At 35.8% G+C, this 19539-nt stretch overlaps 2 protein-coding genes across 2 annotated transcripts; one reads left to right on the forward strand and one right to left on the reverse strand.

Moving 5' to 3' along the window:
* Positions 1–15221: 15221 nt before the first annotated feature.
* Positions 15222–16459, forward strand: LOC114531876. The gene is made up of 3 exons (XM_028553477.1): positions 15222–15365; positions 15924–15977; positions 16081–16459. The coding sequence occupies exons 1-3, from the start codon at positions 15304–15306 to the stop codon at positions 16349–16351; spliced, it is 387 nt and encodes a 128-aa protein (XP_028409278.1). The 5' UTR covers positions 15222–15303; the 3' UTR covers positions 16352–16459.
* Positions 16460–18171: 1712 nt separating this feature from the next.
* On the reverse strand, positions 18172–19308 carry LOC114531835. The gene has a single exon (XM_028553447.1). It carries the CDS (start codon positions 19306–19308, stop codon positions 18172–18174), a length of 1137 nt encoding a protein of 378 aa, XP_028409248.1.
* Between the last annotated feature and the right edge of the window lie 231 nt (positions 19309–19539).

Below are 19539 nucleotides of genomic sequence, written 5' to 3' on the forward strand. Positions count from 1 at the left end.
TGACAAGCGATCTTGGGCCAAGGCTAACATGACTAAGTTCCATAAGGCTGTGCAATATATTGTCAGTCAGTGTTCAGTATGTCAGGAGGCATGGCCTTTAAAAACCAAACCAAGAACATCATATGTGTGTTAACGATATTCTAGAGACAAAAAATCTCCTAAAAAATTCTCTTCTGAAAATTCAATGATACCTTCATCTGTTCCACATGAACTTCAAAATTTAAGTCAAATTGAAGAAATGTTAATTGCTCGGGCTTTGCCTATTATGCGAGTTTATATTAAACCTGGTGATCGGCGTGCTTTAGTTTGGCTTATAAATAACAATCCATGTTATTCAGGGTTGAAAATTAATCAAGATGCATTGAACTTATTACCCGAAAATGGTGTACCACAAGGTCTTATGACTGTTGAGACTGATGATGACATAGTCTCAGATCTGTCAGATGAGAATAGCTCTCCTGGTTTGGGTCCTCCTACTGATAACCCCTCTGATGGTATTGTTTACAACAATTCTACAGAAATGAGTAGTTTTTTACCTGTTGGAGAACAACAGCAACAGGAAACTGTTAGAAATCAGCTTTCTGAAAACAAGGCAATGCCATGGCCCGCAACTGAGAATGAGCCATTAAACGAGTATCAGGTATCACATTTAGCTACAATGGCTTTCCCAACATTATTTCCAGATGGGAAAGGTGATCCTACCAATCAGGGACTTCTGAGAGATGTTCCTGTTCAGGAAAGAATAAAGCATCTTTTAAAATTTGCTGAAATTATTGATGGCAAATTGGTATATCCTTTTGCCAACCACTCAAGCTTTTGTTATTGGGCTTTTAACATGATTCAAAGAAAACGAATCCTGCAACAAAGTGGAATATTCCTTAAACAAAACCCAGGTGAAGCACATCTCACCATTGATGAACTCCGAGAAATGGCTTCCAGTAACAGTGCTAATCTATTTATGTCCAAAGTTTCTAGATATGTCGGCAATATTGCTGGCACTAATGCTTATTGGAATAGAGTAAGAGAAGAGCTGAAGTCCATTATCACTAGTGTTGGAGCACCAACATTATTTTTTACCTTTTCTTCAGCAGATACGCATTGGCCAGAATTACATGCTTTATTTAAATCAAGTACTAATTGTGAAACTGCTACTCCTACCAGTGATGTAAGACGACAAAATGTGATTAACAATCCTCATCTTGTGGATTGGTTTTTCACCCAGAGATTAGAAAGCTTTGTGAAACACTGGCTTTATGAAACACTTGGTGCAAAATGGCACTGGTTCAGATATGAATACCAAGGTAGAGGTAGTATCCATTGTCATGGTACTGCTAAATTAAATAATGATCCAGGTTTGTGTAAACTTACTGAGACTGCTTTGAAAGGTTTCTTAGCTCAAAAATTTAAAAATGAAAATGAATGTCCTGATACAACAGAACTTGACCAGGATATTGAAGCAGGTCAGGAAGCTGCTGACACAGTATGTTGATTGGTTATTATCAACCGTCAATCCTAACCCTCCTGAAGAGGAAATGTGGATAAGACCTGAAGTTCATCCATGTCAAAAACATCATAATGAAATTCCTCATGATGATGTGCAATCAGATTATGTAGATCTGTTAAACACGGTACAACGACACACTCGTTGTAGTACAAGCTATTGTCTTAGGAAGAAGTCAAATGAGACAGAATTGAAATGTAGATTTCATTTTCCTTTTGATCATTGTCCTAAGACAATACTTGAGTTTGAGAAAATTCACACTTCAGGTGATAATGAACATTATAGAGCCAAAATTGTGACAAAACGAAATGATTCTCGGTTAAATAATCACCAACAACTCCAACTTCAAGGATGGAGAGCCAACTGTGACATTCAAGTAGTCATTGATCACTATGCTTGTGTTGAATATCTCACAAAATATGCAGCTAAAGGTGAGCCGAGATCACCAATATTAAAACAAGCATTTAATTCTATTATGCAAAATGTTGACAGTAATACTGACCCTCATCGGGCTATTAAGAAAGTAGTTATGAAATCTCTTGGTGAAAGAGATTATGCAGCTCAGGAGACAATGCATCATTTGTTGCCTTTAAAACTACACAGCTCATCTTTTAAAGTGATGCCAGTTAGTCTAAATGGTTCACATAGAGTACGTGATAATTCAGAGGAAGGTGAATCATGCACTGATTATTCACTACTTGATGTGTATGCTAATCGTGAACAATATGACAGTTTGCATAATATAATGAATATGAACTTTGCTCACTTTGCTACAACATACAAAGTTGTTAACAATGAATTGACAAAATTGCCACAGAATGTTATACCTAGAATATTCCCAACTTATTCTCCTAATCCCAAAGGCACAAACTATGGCTTATATTGTAAATATCAACTTTTAAGGTCTAAACCCTGGAAAACAACCCACAACAATGCGTGGGATGATCAAGAACCAACTGATCAGATTCTTATTAATTCTTGGCAAGAATTTTTGCAAACGCCTTATGGACAATCTAATGTCCCAGATTGGTTTGACAAATTACAAGCTGTCATCCAAAGCCAAGAACCAGAAGATGAACCTTCCGAAGAACAAGAGAGAACCCAAGAAGAGTGGATGGTAATATCAGACCTTCACACTCCATTTGATATAAACTGTGAACAAACACCCCAGTCAACACATGACTGGCATCTTGATAGAGCTAATTACTCCGAACAACAAATTCATTAAATGCCAACATGGATAAAAACTAACAAAGAGGAGTACCTATTGATGACAATATGATGTTGATATCAACATTTTTAGTGAAATGCAAAAACTTGCTTATGACATTGTTAAATCTCATTTTGATGATACATTATCAGAAACAGAACCATTATGTTTGATCATAAATGGTGTTGCAGGAACTGGTAAAAGTTACCTTATTAACGCTATTCGCAATTTATTGCAAAGTAAATGTGCTGTTACTGCTACAACTGGTAAAGCAGCTTATAATATTAGAGGTGTAACTGTGCATTCTCTATTAAAATTACCTGTAGGAACAAGAGGTAATAAAGATTTAACATGTCAAAGTTTGTGTAGACTACAAGAGAATCTTAACGACATTGAGTACATTATAATTGATGAATACTCCATGCTTGGCCAAGTTACTTTTGGCTGGATAGACAAGCGTTGCAAACAAGCAACTGGTTACTATGACAGAGTATTTGGTGGAAAATCTCTGATTTTGACTGGTGATCAAGGTCAGTTACCACCTGTTGCTGACAAACCTCTGTATCATGCTAAACCATCAAATGCTGTTGGCGAACAAGGTTATCAAGCATATCGTATGTTCAACAATGTTGTTAAACTCACTGATAATCAACAAGTACAAGGTAATACACTAGAACAGGTACAGTTCAGAGGTTTATTGCTACGACTTCGCAAAGGCGACTCAACAGTTGATGACTGGGAATTACTTCTGACCCGTCAACCATCCAACATCACTAACTTATGTGAGTTTGAAATTTCTACTAGACTATTCTATAGTAATGAACAAGTTGGCAATTACAACCATGAACAACTAACAAAACTTGAGCATCCAATTGCTCATATCAATGCTTGTCATTCATCTGCATTGGCAAAAAAGATATCTCCAGATGACATGTCTGGGTTAGAGCCAGTTGTGTTCTAGCAAAAGGTGCTAGGGTAATGTTGACAATGAATCTATGGCCTCTGCAATGGGGCTACTGGAACAGTTGTTGATTTCATTTATCAGAACAACCATCAACCACCTGACTTACCTATTGCAGTAATAGTAGAATTTGAGAACTATAGAGGTCCTGTATTTGATGGAAGCCAACCGCTGTACATTCCAATATGTCCCATCACTGTTTCATGCCAGACAGAAATAGGTTTTCATGAGAGGCAACAGTTACCTCTTAGGCTTGCCTGGGCTCTAACAATACACAAGAGCCAGGGACTCACTCTTCCAAAAACATGGATTGATATTGGGAAATCTGAGAGAACTGCTGGAGTCTCTTATGTTGCTATTAGTAGGACAAAAACACTTGCATCTTGTGTCATTGAACCTATGACTTATGAACGATTAGCCAGATTGAAATCATCTGGTAATTTACAGTATAGGGTTGAAGAAGAGAACAGGCTTGATCAGTTAGCACATAGTACGAACAGTGCATTTAGAACAAACCATTCAGTTTGAATATTAAGAGATAGGGGGTTGCAAATATTGATCCCTCCTAAAATTCTGTATGTACTGTAAGTACATACGCTCAATCGCTAATTAATAATATAATCAGTTATCACTGTATGTATGAAATGATGGTTAATTTGAAAGATTAAAAAGGTAAATTTTTTTCACTCCCCTTTTCCCATGTCTATGTTCCATGTACTTGTCGGCAATTGTTCTGTTCATTAATTTTACATGCTTCTTTTTTAATTATATATAGCTTTGCTGTTAGCTACTACCGACCACGAATCCTCCGAATAATAACGTTCACATGATCCCATATCAATATAACTTATGTTATTATACATGTATAGTTGTATACTGGGTAGAAAGAGGTAAGTTCGTTTTTTTTAACACCTACTTCTTGCTTTCGTCTTCGACAGGTAAATGAATACATACATATTACATTATGTACATTTGCTAATACAATTCTGACAAAATATCTCATGCAAATATTTTTCTCTACAGTTTTGCAGTTGTGACCCAAGTCGAGATCACGAAGGGTAATGTCAATGAGAGAATGCAATACCTTTCTCCAGAAAGTGATTATGTTACATTAACATTGTGACGATACCAACCATTCTCAACCGCAAGTGCAAAATTTAAAAGTTGCCGAAAAAAAGAAACATGACAGACAAATTGAAAATAGAAATGCTGCAACATTAATTGAAAAAGATGTCATTGAACAGTCAGCAGAGTGGCACACACAAACCAAAGTACTTTTTAATACTCCTGCTTGTAAAACAGATAGATATCGTAAATCGTTCATTATCAGCCATAGCGTGTAGTCTGTTGATGGATATTACATTTTAATCTATTATAATTATTTTATCCTAGAAATATTTTATCTGTAAAAACTGTAAATTTTTTGCACATACGTAATTCAGTCGTAAGACTGCGATGTATGTTTTAGCTAATAAACGAATTATCTATCTATCTATCGAATATAGGCCTATGGAGCATTTTTTTTCTTTGAACAATGACAGTGTTGGTGGAGTAAAGAAAACTCTTGGTAATCACGATTTTCATGGACTATAATATGAGACCAAGTCTATTAATCATCCACCAAGAGATAGAAATAGATGTATTCAGTAATTTTAAAGCGAAATGAAATCATACATACAGTGTCTAATAATTGTAACTTTGAATCTCGAGCGTGTGACTATATTATTCATTATATTAAATCAGGCTATTCAGGTATCGCTTTTCAAAATTATTTATTTTTCTACAGAAAATGTGCCAAAAAAAACTTGACAATATCCGGAGCGTAAAATTTTCCACTTTTTCATAATGGAAATAACTTAAAACTTGAACACAAACTATTAATCAATATAATGTCAGTAAAACCAATGAAAGTAATTGATAGCCTTACATCATAAAGTGCACATGAACCTTAATAAAGTAAGTCAAAATATCTCAACAATTCAACGAGTTCATTCAAAAACAGCATATGTTCACTTCATAATTATGCACTTCAATGTGATCTACAGCAATACAGATAAAGTATATATAACAATGTGAAAACCAACTATAACTAAAACAACTTGACCAAGTTTGCTGTTAGAATAGCAATGTCTCAAAAAATATAAACTAGCATAAACAACTATATCAGCCAAACACAACCTATAACAGTCAAATCATTGAAATACCAGTGATTTCATATTAACCAAGAGTGTCACTATCAAATATCAAAGACAACTTACAATAGTCAAATCATTACAAAGTCAACTCATTGAAATACCAGTGATTTCATATTAACCATAACTAAGAGTGTCACTATCAAATATCAAAGACAACTTACAATAGTCAAATCATTACAAAGTCAAATCATTGAAATACCAGTGACTTCATAACCAAGAGTGTCGTATGTGACTCTAAAGTTGTTTCCGCAGGAGTCTAAAATAGAGAAAATGACGTCATCCTCCGTTGCAGTGCTCAGTGTCACTGGGGAACCAATGACTGCTAGGAATTTTTCGACCATGTCGTTTTGAAGTGTAAGACGAAGATTTTGTGTTGCACCATTGGGTTTTACAAGCAATCTGGCTGACCACGATTTTGCACATGATGCAGAAAGCTGTGCAAGCTTGCAAATACAACAAATAGCTTTGCTCCCTGTAACACCAACAGGGGTTTTTTGACAACCAATACAAACCAAAGATTTTGTTGCTTTCAATACTCCAAGAATACTACCGTCAAATTTTGTTATAGTATTAACAACTTCTTCAAGTGACACCAATGCTGGAGAGAATTTTTCACATTCCACGGCTGTGAAATCTTCTTGGAATGGGGTATTGAGATAACGTTTATATTTCGTTACCTTCACTCTCAGATTTTGAAAAAGATAGGTTTTCTTCAACTCGAGAGAATCTACATTCTTTCCCCACAGCACAACTTTAAAACTGGCTGTTGGATCCCGTATAATCACATCTTGCTTTTTTGTTTTTCCTTTGTATGTCGTGTTGACCATTTTTATGCCAGAGATACTTGATACCTCACCCTTCACAGAAATAAGCTGTTCGCCAGCCAAATCATGGATAGAGGATAGATTAACAGGTGCACCAACGCCACTTGCTGACAGATTTTCTGAAAATGCAAAGTTTGGATATTGGCTTTAGGCTGGTATACTTTGTGATCACAAGATTACCATCATCCTGCTGTTTAAAATTTTGCATCTTGACAGGACTCTTTGCCTCAGACAATGCCTTTATTTCTTTTTGTTTTTCTGGCAAATAACATACTGCCCTAACTGGTTTTTCCTTACTCTGAACAATACAGTTGAAGTATTGTCTTTTTGACAAATGGGCTTTTTGGATGTTAGACACATTGTGAACAAAACAATCCAAAGCTTTGTCATTGCTATTTCCTATAGAATAATAACAGAGTTTAGTAAAATACTCGATTGAGTGCCGTCTTGATGTTTTCCTACGTTAAATTAATTATATAAATGAATATATATACCTAAATGTTCCTCTCTTTCTGTACTCATCTGAAAAGAAAAACACACGTTTAAATTACACAAATTCCTGAAACAGGGTCCCATGTTGGCCTGACTTTCATTGACATTAATACACAATTATGCAATATTAAAATGCAATTCAAATATCGAGCTATAAATATTTGCCCACTACAAGGCCATAAAAAGCAACTCTAAATCTTGGAAATGGATAATGAATATAAATAATCGTAAAAAACCACAAACTATGAAACAAAAATGCATCACACTTTACCTTCTTTAGTTCTGCTGTGCAGACGTACGGTACTTTTTGAAAAATTTACATGTGCTCAGTCCACTCCTTCGCAGCCAATTACCCCTCAATGTCCCCTACTACTCCCACTAAATTTCTTCTATTGTCCCTGCATGTCCTCTATTTTCTCTATTAGCCTCTGCGGAGGAGGGTGTCCTGGGGTGTGCTCACTGCTCAGTTGGCTAGGTCACAGACTCACAGGCTCAGTTTCGCAGAAAACGGATTACCCATGCATAACTCTTTGCAAAAACATTGGCACTTCCTTGCACGCAAATTCACCTGACGTCACATCCCTCAAATGGTTATATCAACCTCGTGACAGTAAATGTGATACATCATCAAGGTTTTGAACCACTGAGTAATTACCAGTGTAATTAATATAAACTCAGTGCTTTAAACCCACGGCAGCACTTTCCTTGCGATAGTAATTTCTAGTAAGTAACTTAATGAAGTTGTTTGCATTGTGATTGTTTTTGCTAAACGTATTAAATTCTTAATATCATGGTTTGTAGGAAACCCAAATGTTGGTCAAAGCTGAACAAAGATCTCTCATAGGGACTTTTGGTGAGCGATATACTCCAATGATGGTAGTGTCAACTTTACTGACAAGTTTGATCACTGTGAACTCAATACCATTCATGTTTTGACAATAGGGATATCCAGGAACAAATGGTACTTTGCTGTATACTACAGTACCTCCATACCCTCTTGTGTTTGATCGTTGGTTAAACAAAGCATCATTTCTGAAAAGTTGGAAGCCATCCATTATGTACATTTCATTATCATCAAATGGGCTAAATCGTGTCTCTGTAAATATTGCTATGTCTGTATTACAATAGTTGAAGTCTTTACGAACATCATCGATGTGTTTGTGCAGAGAACGTGCATTCAAATGGCAGACCGTCAAAGCAGATTTATCCAAATTATAAAATGGAGTGTAACACAATTCCAATGATTTTTCTGTCCTTAGTTTCTGCATCTCTGTAACAACTTTTGGATCAACAGCAATTTTACTCTCAGACAGGTCAGTGACATATAGACCATCGATTAAGGTCACTCTACTCAATGCAACATAATGAACATGAGAGAATGCTCGTTGAGTATCCAAATTTACTACGTCTTCAGGCATAGCACTTCCTTCCAGCTTTCAACTGTACTTCTAACGAAATTGTTCCGATCACAGGTAAATTATCTTCTGAGTAACTAATCAATTTGCTGCTACTGACATTCAATATTGGTTTTGGTCCGACAATCTTCTTTAACTCTTGCAATGGCAGTATGTTGACTTGTGATCCTGTGTCTACTTTGAGTCTTGTTGCCCGTCCATTTAACTTCGTTTTCACGAACAACTCATCATTTTGGACCTCCTTTGTAACCGCTCCAACGAAAAGCATTTCTTCTGTATCTCTATTTTCTTCAAATCCCAAACCATGAATCACAATTTCTGCAATCAAATACACTGCTTCGATTGAACTTTTCATGCTGATTTGAGTTAGATCGTTGCTCTTGGTTGTGTTTTCTCGTTTGAAACTTATTGGCACTCTTGATACCATGAACAGATTCATTTTGCATATCTTTCAAATGCTTTTCTGTTGTTTCTGCAGCTCTCACCAGTTCCCATGCTTTTTCTAGGGTTAAGTCTGGTTCTCTTAAAAGCCTTTCTCTTGTTTTTTGGTTATTAACACCTAGCACAATTCTATCTTTAATAAGAGAATTCTTAAGTGTTCCGAATTCACACGTTTCACAAAGCTTCTTTAGTGTCGTTACGTACTGATCTATGGTTTTGTTGCTCTCTTGGGCCCTTGAAAAGAACACATATCTTTCATAGCTGACATTTTTTTTCGGTTTGCAGTATTCGTCGAATTTTTCTAGCACTTTGTCAATTTTCTTGTCATCGCCTGCATCATCTCAGATTAGTGTATCATACACATCTAACGCTTCACTTCCGACCACTGTGAGAAACTTGCCACTCGAGTTGCATCATTTTTCTCGTCAATTCCCGTGGCAATTTCATAGTTCAAATATTTCTGCTTGAATTTCTTCCAATTAACTGAAATGTTACCACTGCTTAACTCCAGGCGGTGGCGGCGGTAAACCTTGATTCATCTTAAATTATTTACTGCGTTGGATTGTGACATGTACTTCAATAATGTCCAATCTTTCAGAAATTTCTCGTTTATTTTATTAACAAATCCGCCTAAAGTATAGCTTAGTTTACAGGCTTTGTGTTTACACCTGACACCATGTAATAATCCTTCTATAACTCAAGGATTGCAAGAGATTTAAAACTTCATAGTGTTAAGATAAAGTTTTTAATAATAATGGTCTTAGATCAACCAGAAGTCTTTACATGAATAATTTATATGTTTTACACATATCTTCTGATCATTACAGTTGTCTTTCTAAAAACATTGTGGGACAGTTCAGAGATGACCGTAAAGCTAATAGATATTTTTCTTCTGAGATGCTCAATTCTTGAAGAAATTGATCAAAGGTGATATTCTCTCCATCTTTCATATCATTTAGTTTTGTCATGACATCCTTCCACTGCTGCTTAAGTGTTTTTTTATGGCCTTGAGAATATGTATCTTCAAGTGGATGTAATATCATAGTTGATTTCATGGGTGGCTGGGGATAATTAAATCTACAAACATTCTTAGATTTCTTACGGCATGTGTGGGAATGTCTGTGCATCTGCCTATTAACCACATCAAGCAGTTCTGGCTCATCATCTGGTTTCTGACATGTAATAATTTGGTCAATAAATGAAGCCAGATCCTTATCATCACTAACTCCAAACACAGGTGCATTCTCAAGCCATATCAGCATGTTTATATGAGGCGAGCCTCGTTGTTGGCATTCAACTCTATAAAACCAATCTTTGATTTTTCCTAAGGGTGCAGTGCTACTCAACAAAAATTGCCTTAAAAATGTATTAAATTGGAAATCAAAGTGTCGGGCACATGTTACTGGATCACTTTGAATTAACCTACATTTATCATTCCAATCTAAATTGTCAAGTTCAACATCACTGTAGTTTTTGTTGTCACAAGCTTGCCTAGTATTCTAAGTAAATAGTTCCATTTTGTTTCTGCAGATGAAAAACTGCAGAACAATGTTGCTGGACCAAGTTGACGAATCATAGAAAACAGATTTTTTTTTGCTTTTTCAAAAAATGTGTGGTGATCCTTGTAATGCTCTTAAAAATTTGTACCCTTCATCATGATGAATAAGGTTCTCAAGACTACCCTGTTGTTTTAAATGAACTGCAGTGATTGCCTGATCCCCAGACTGACTTTTTCGTAAAGCGATTTGGGATTTCCCTAAAAGTATTTTCATTTGCAGTTTCTTTGTTTAAAAAAAAATATTCTCAACACACATAGCAGCTCTGCGGTCTGAACATCTTAACTCAGATTTACATATTTCACTGTAGTATGCACTGACTAATCTTTCTTTGTTACCTTGTCGTTTTTGCTTAAGAAATATACCAGGGTATGCTAGTTCTTCAGAATGTTGGTCTCTGAATATACTGAGTGGTGTATTACCTTCACCAGGAGCAATGCTATAGATGCCCTCTCTCTCACCATCACTGAGAAAATCTGTGGCAGTGAGCATACTATCAGTGACACCTGCTGGAATTTCTGCCTCATCCTCACTCCAGCCATCATCATTTACATTATTTTGTTTATTATTAGTCAAGTTACCTTCATTGTTACTTGTAGCACTTTCAATACCAGCAGTGGCACTTGTATTAAATTGCTTTGCCCAGTTGGCATCAAGTGTGACCCCTTGTTCTTTATAGAGATCACTGTTGTTTGCTAACCCTGCCGCTGCTTGTAAAACTTTATGGGGTCTAACATTTAAAGATAATGCTGAACTTTTGTATTGTAGACATCTCTTTAATTGGACTTTAATAGTACCAGACTCATGAGGTAACCTTGGTAGCATATTGACAGTATTTGTGACATCAGCTGGTACATTTACTGCATTGCCATTGATCTTAAATTGTTTACCTCTTGGTGCTTGCATAATCTTTTCAAAGGCTAACCTTGGAGCAATGAGCCTACATTCCAATTCATTTAGGTCAAAGAAACCAATTCATTTAGGTCAAAGAATTTCATTCCATTTGTCACGGCACATGGTGGCACTTTATTCTTTTTTAAATACTTGTTACACGACTAATCCATTCTTTGCCATTAACACTAATTATTCCTTGCAAATGCTTGGCCATGTTGGTATTAGACAGACGAAGGATATTTGCACATTGAACACTGTGCTTGTACCATAATTGGTCACAACATGTACAAATATATAATGGGCCTTCTGATACAGCCTCATGGAATTTTTTTACCAGGTTATTAATGTTCTGCTGATAGTTTTCCTTATTTTGTGCAAACCTGGCTTTCTTGTGCTCAAGTGTTTCATTTTGACTAATTTGTTGATCATATCGCTGTTGTGTTGCAAGTCTATTTCGTTTTTGCTCTATAGTTTCATTTTGTCGTTTTACCTGTAGATATCTCTTGTTTTTTAATAAACGTTTCTCTCTGGATTCACAACTTTCGCTCGCTCGTTTTTGTTTAGCATACTCCCTTTGTTTTGATAACCTTTTCTCTCTTTTTTTGCATTGATTAACAGCATTTTTGTCAACTGGGCTATGACCTATTTTTGTACATAAATTATGCTTTAGTACTGATTGTTCATCTTCCATTGCATGCTCTAAAATTATTGGTGTCTTGTTGCTCAATCTTGATACACCCTGACTATTTAGATAAACATTTACTGCTTTAATTTCAAAAGGCATTATACCCTTAGCTGATACAGTCTGAAAGTATGAAACAAGGTTTTGAATACTGCTTGCTGTAATTAAAATGCATTTTCCAAATGGACTTGAGGCACCAAATAAATCTCTGGCATGAGAATCAAATATTCTGAAAGATCCTTCTGCCATTTTAATAATTGCCACAGTATTGCAACTAATGGTAAGAAGAGCGTAAGTGTAGTTCAATTCAGACGACAGAAATCTTTTGCTCATTGCACTTTGAAGTGTGAAATAAGGTTCATTATTCTGTGCCATAAATACATCCCCAGCATATGACTCACTGTACTGTAAATTGTATATTGTTTCATTAATAGAAACCATTTCAGGTATATCGGTCAATAATAACAGGTCTTTGTTTACAGAATTAGTGATAATTGTATATAGTTCATTTGCATGTAATAAAATTGTATTTAACAATCCTGAATTCCAGCTATTAACATCTTGTATTTGGCTGAAAACTATTGCTGTCAAAGACATAGCAACACATTGCTTTCCTGCATTGTCCCTAATCTAATTTGACAACCTTGACTAAAATCAGCACAGATAGTTTGGGTACCATCGATGATATCACACAGTGTTGGTCCTGGGTTAGTTTCAACTTCATAAACTAAACTTCACAATCTTAATAAACCAGGTACATAGACTTGGTGATAACAAACCATTTTCATAAACCAGATAATTGTCTCATTTGATTAGCTATATTGTTCGTTTATTTGCCTTAAAGCCGGAAAGTAAAAGACATTTAAATAAAATAACATTAGCATTGTGTTCCAGAAAATACCTGATAGACATTTAGCAACTTCTCTTTGCCTGAGTAAGCATACATGTGCACCAATTCTTGCTCTGTACTGTTCAATTGATATTTCCATATTTTGGACTTACCAGTATTTCCTGTATACTAACAGTGCTAGTAGTAGTGTCAGACGTCAGTGAATATTGTTGTTTGAGTTCATTCGTTTGGTCAAGATTTCAGTAGATTGTTTGGTAGCTTTGGTAGTTTTGTAGGTTTTTTTGCAGATTTTTTGCAGGTTTTTAGCAGATGTTTTGCAGATTTTTAGCAGATTTTTAGTAGATTTTTAGCAGACTTTTGGTAGATTGCGATACAACACGCAATTGCCTGACCGATTTAGCTATGGGTCAGTGCAGACACAAGGCCTCGGTTGAATTCTCGGAGATATCTTGAAGACTCAGAGAATACTTGTAGTTACTGCTTGGAACTGAAAGAAACAAATGAAAACGTCGTTAACATTTTAGTACTGTACAGCAATAGCACGAGGTCGTTATTGTTTCCGAACAACTAGTAGATTATTTGAGTTTCCAGTCGGCTCAAAAGACAAAAAAACATATTCCCATACCTTAACTTGAACTTTCTAGTTCCTTTATTATGATGCGCACTGATGCCTTCTGAGCTCTTGAGCAACGCTGCATGGCACGGACAGGATATGACGTATCCTAGTCTCGGCTTAGGCCTTTTCCGCAAACTTGCGGTCTGCCAAACATTCAAGATCGAGGCAATGACATAGCTTTGCTGTCCTTAAGGACAGCGGGCGCAAAAAGGAAGCCGGCCCTTAAGTACATCTTAGAAAATTGTACAAATTTTACAATGAACATAACTGGAGCCACTTTGCCAAACAAAGATTAATCTGCGTATTATCCGGCTATTTATTATTGTTCTTCATTGAATTTAATATTCTTTGTGAAATTCTTTAATTGTACTTGGGCCAGTTGTTCAAAGCTAACTAACTTTAATCCCCTGTTCGTTTTAAAAAATTTACAAAATATGGCTTTAGTCAGACCAGAAAATATTTATGAAAAAAGACATTGGTAAAGACTTTATAAAATTTTTAAACAAGCAATTGAAATTGATGTGCTTTAATTAACCCTTGGTTAAGCTAACCAGATTTTGGACAACCAGCCCCTGGATAATTACATACAAATTTAACATTTCACATGCCCATGTTAATCTTTGTTAGGCACATTGGCATTTATTAATTGTTGACTAGTGAATAATGTACGGTGGCCCACAAATGCAAACACAACGCAATATTAACTAAGCACAACGGTGTATTTAGTAAAGCTCAACAGCAAGTAAACTGGAAAAAATATCGATCGGCCCATCACAACACAATATTTGCAAAACACAACAATAAATTCATAAAACACAACACAATATTTGCAAAACACAACAATAAATTCATAAAACACAACACAATATTTGCAAAACACAACAATAAATTCATAAAAAACAACACAATATTTGCAAAACACAACAATAAATTCATAAAACACAACAATAAATTCAACACATTATTTCAGTGCACAACAATAAATTCATAAAACACAACACAATATTTGCAAAACAATGTAATACTTCATGTATAATAAATTATTAATAATACGATATCCAATGGCGAACCAGTGAACCGAACTTCGACTTGCTTTTACTTTCCGAAAATAGTATATTAAACCATGTTTTGCTCAGAATGTGGCAGACCCACGGAGGCAACAAATAAATTTTGCCCTACTTGTGGGCATAAAGCAGTGGAAAAGGGGGAGGTCTCTTCCAAAAAAGACGGTAAAAAAGACATAAAATGTCTCACTTTTGAGCAGTTTGCTGCAAAAAAAAGGCAAGAAAGATCGACACATTTCAGAACGTCGTCCAAGACTAAAAAAAAGTCAAAAGATACAGAACCTTTTGCTTTAATAAACATTGGATTAATGAAATACATCAGCGCTGATACAACAACTCCAGTTCGGGGAAAATCATTGCCACTGAAAGTTAAAAAAGATGCCCCCTATGCAGAAGTTTTCACGATGGCGCTAACAAAACGGGAGGCATGTGATAAATCATTTGATACCAAATTGAGTTGGAACCTAGTATACCCTGACGGCCAACCTTGTTCAACTCTTTTTGGACAAGAAGAAGAATTCACATTGAGGAAGTATAAAGAAGACTTGGGGAAGCCATATAATAGAATTACATTATATTTATGTCCTGATGAACCCGACAATATGAATTCAGAAGACATTGGCAGTGATGATCACCATCAGTATGATCGTGATCAAAATGTCAGGTAAATTAATAAAATATATTTCTATAAAATTGGAAAATCCCAGGTTTTGACCCTAATGAGGTAAGGGGAAGTGCTGCCTGTGCAAGGTGCAGCCAGGAGGCTATAAAACACGTGTTTTATAGTCAACTTTCTGTAGAACACATGACCTAAATCATTTGAGAAGTTCATTATTTGCAGAATAAAGGTTGAGCAATATTCAGTGTGGTTTTACTGAGACAAAAGGTGTACTATATAATATGAAAAAAATAAGCTAGTCTTTATGATGACTTGAAATGACATATAATTGGTAATATATAAATTAATTAACAATTATGCACCCCAAAAGTTACAACTGAAGTTGCCTATTGTTTAGAGGCTAGTTAATTGCCATCAGGCCCCTCTCCTTTTAGCACTTTGTTTAATTATGAAAAAAGTGAATTACTTAGGTTGTTTTTTCCAATTATTGCTTTATGGCTAATTTGGTGATTAAAATAATTACAAGATTAATCACTAGCTTCATGGATGTATGTAGCAGCACTCTGTCACACTAAATAACTAACATTGAATTAATGTTACTAGGAAAAAGGAACAAAAAGAAAATGACACTGCAGGATATATTGGTCCACAAAACAGGTAATCAAAATAAAATTGTTAATATTTTAGCAATAATATATCATGTATATAGTACTTCAATCAAGGTCATTCATGCTAATTATATGGCCTCATTTCCCTATAGTGATGATGGTAAATGTCCCATTGAAATTGATTCAGATTCTGAAAGACAACTTGATAGAATCAATTCTAGTAACAGTGTACCACCAAGTTATGGCGCAACACAACAACATGATAAGAGCTCTAGTTCCAATAATAATATTGTGCAAAGTAATGAAATTGATGCATCTTCATCTGATACAATGATGTTGCTTACTGCTAATGATGACTTGCTGTATGCATCTTTGCTTTTTGATGAGAATATGCCTTGGAGTGATTCAGAAAGCGAATATTAACAGGACCCAGCAGTACCATTGGAGATTACAGATGATGACAAATCTTTGCAAGACATACTTTCAAATTTAAATACTCAAATTAACTCCAATGAAATATCCAAGTTTAATATAAGTCGAAGTCATATTTGGGAAGGAGCTGTAAGAGGCCTAAGCAGAAAGACATTCTCTCCAGCAAACAAGGTCTCTGTCAAATTCACAGATGATGTTGGGAATGCTGAAGGAGCTGTCGATTCTGGGGCCCGATGAGAGAATTCTTCACTCTCATTATTGAGTGGATGTTATGCTCTCAGTTGTTTTGTGGTAGTGAAAGAGGAAAGTGTTTGTCAATTAATTCCAATTACCTGAATAATGACTTTTACTTTCATGCTGGTCAGCTTATAGCAATGTCAGTAGTACATGGTGGGCCTGGTCCCAGATGTTTCAGTCAGTCTCTCTATGATGCATTGACAATTGGGGTGCAGAGAGCATCTGTAGATGTAGAAGATGTCTATGATTTTGAGCTACAAGGCTCTCTTAAATCTTTTGTAAGTTCCCCAACAGTTAAGAAGCTCAAACTGTAATATCAAACAGCAATTTAGAAACAATTTTTGATCTTGCTGGAACCCTTGAGGTGCTTAACACAAAAGAAGATGTTTTTAATGTTGCTAAAAAAACTGCTCATTGGTTTGTATTGGAGAGGGTGCAAGCATCCCTTGAGAGGTTTAAAGCAGGTCTTAGTGTTCTTGGTGTTTTTGATGCAATGTGTATGCATTATACACAGTTTAAAAGTGTGTTTTGTTATTCAAGTACAGAGTTTAGTGCTGATACATTCGGCTCTATCTTTTCTGTCTTGCGAAGTGAAGAAGGTTCAAATAAATCTGCTCTGGAAGGTTTAGTTTTATCGCATTGGAATGACTTCTTACAAGATGTGGAAGAGAAAGTAGTTGGTGGGTTGGATTTCCCGGACATTCTTTTCTTTAGTTGTGGATGTAAAGAGCTTCCCCCTTTAGGGTTGTCTTTGGAGCTGTGTTTCCTCCATGCGCCAGAAAAAGATGGTTTGCTCTCTAAATTTCCAAAGGCCAACACTTGCTCATGTGAATTACACTTGCCAGTAGTCCATAGCACATATGATGACTTCAAAAAGGATCTAACATTAGCTTTTCTTAACTAAAGGTTTTGGCTATGCATAATTGAGAACGCAGGATGTACATCTAGCCCATGTAAAGTTTTTGCATTTTTCAATGATTGTTTATAACTAAGTTTTTTGACTATATGCATAATTACATGCAAATGTATAGTTATATGTATAGTTATGTAAGTTGTGTTATGTTAAAATGTTTTTTATTCGCATTGAGCTTCAGCAGGATTAAAACCAACGTCTAGTTAGAAGAGACTGTATTCCAAAATTTTTTTGGCCACGGAAATTTTCCTAATATAAGAGATATAGTTATGGGGTGTGTCCATTTTAGTCCTGCTGGTTGCACATACATGTATATAGTTACAAGTTACTTAGCTGATTACTATGCTTATGGCTATGTCATACGGTTGTGAATAGTTGTAAGTTGTTTTATTCAAATTTAAAAAATCCATTTTTGATTCAACGAGTATGAAACAAATTTTCTTCCACCCGAGATTAGCCTGCGTCGTCGATGAGGCGATGTTTTCTTCAAAAATGATATTATTAATTAATTGTAAATTACAAATTGTAATGTTCGCATATATAAGTACATCGATCAGTGGTGTTTATGCGAAATGCATCAAGTTATTGTATAACAATAATGCTTCCCTCCAGTTTGATGGTAGTGTTAAATTATTGTTTTCCACGATAACTAAAGTATTCATCATATGCTATCATCACCATCATCGTCATCATACAATTCACAGTATTCAGCCATATCGCAAAGGTCTTCTTCAGAAACGACACACTTGTAATCTTGGTAGCCGCTATTTTCAGGTAAATAATACAGCTCGTTTGGCCTCCCTGGGATGGTGTCATATCGGGATCTGCGGATATAGTGGCTGTTCCAATTATCTTTTACCGAATCAAGATCTGCCTGTAAAATATCTTTGAAACAAAACCAAAGGCATTCCATGCTTGTTTCATTTGCGGTATTAACAACATTTCTTTCCACTAAATCCTTTAAGAAATTTATCCACCATGTGGATCTGTCGTGGCGAAGGAATGACCACCATCTTTCAATGCGTTGATTGGAATGCGACGATCCATATACATGTGCATTTAAACCTGCTTGGTTGTCATTTCCTGGGGCACGAAGGTAACACTGCATTGAAGCCATGACTCCGTTCTCGGTGCCGCAATCAGTTCGTAATATTCTTGGGCAACCATTGGTTATTTTCACGCACTCGTAGAAAAACGATGCAACATGTGATGGATCGTTGTTTGTTCGACAAACCTTCAACCACATAACACGACGACTAAACCCGTCCACACAACCGTGAATCGGAAAACCATACGGCTTTAGCTTGTCATACCCGTCTACATGCCACGCAAAGTTAGGCCCAGGATTTACATAGGATCTTCTTCTAAGTCGACGAGTTCTTCTTAATTCGGTTCCCTCTGGATCGATTTCGCGCAGAATTCTTTCGACATTATTTCTGGGCGTTAGAATTCCATATTTTAGACGGAGACTGTGCCACATCGCACGATACCCTCTCATACATCCAGGACCATCTAATTCTTGTTGGACTGCTTCATAAACGACTGCATTGGGGGTATCTGTACCTCTTCTTTTCAACCCATATTCTGACAGCCTATTTTGCAGAGTTCGAATAGAAATTTCGATCTCGTGCCGGTTATTTAAAAACGAAATAATTGACGAATAACTAAATCCACAATGAAAATAATAGCGTATAAGAAGTTCTTCCTTGTTTACAGCAGATCCACATTCTGGACAAAAGTTCATTGAGGTTAGTTCTAACTCCCGAGAGCAGTACAAACATTGTATACTCCCATCCATTCTGTTACATAAACGAGCTACATCTCTGCTGTCAATATGTCCTCCTCGATTGTTTTAAGAATTTTTCTTTTACAATTAATTGTATTTTATAGTGATAACCTCATTCAGTATAACACGTCGTGGCTGCATGTGTCGTGTTTAAGGATTTTTTTGTTGTGTTTTGCACTGAAATATTGTGTTGTGTTTTATGAATTTATTGTTGTGTTTTGCAAATATTGTGTTGTGTTTCAT

This window comes from Dendronephthya gigantea, unplaced genomic scaffold, assembly GCF_004324835.1.
Source record: "Dendronephthya gigantea isolate DGI-Jeju-01 unplaced genomic scaffold, DenGig_1.0 000075F, whole genome shotgun sequence".
NCBI classification, from domain to species: Eukaryota; Metazoa; Cnidaria; class Anthozoa; order Malacalcyonacea; family Nephtheidae; genus Dendronephthya; species Dendronephthya gigantea.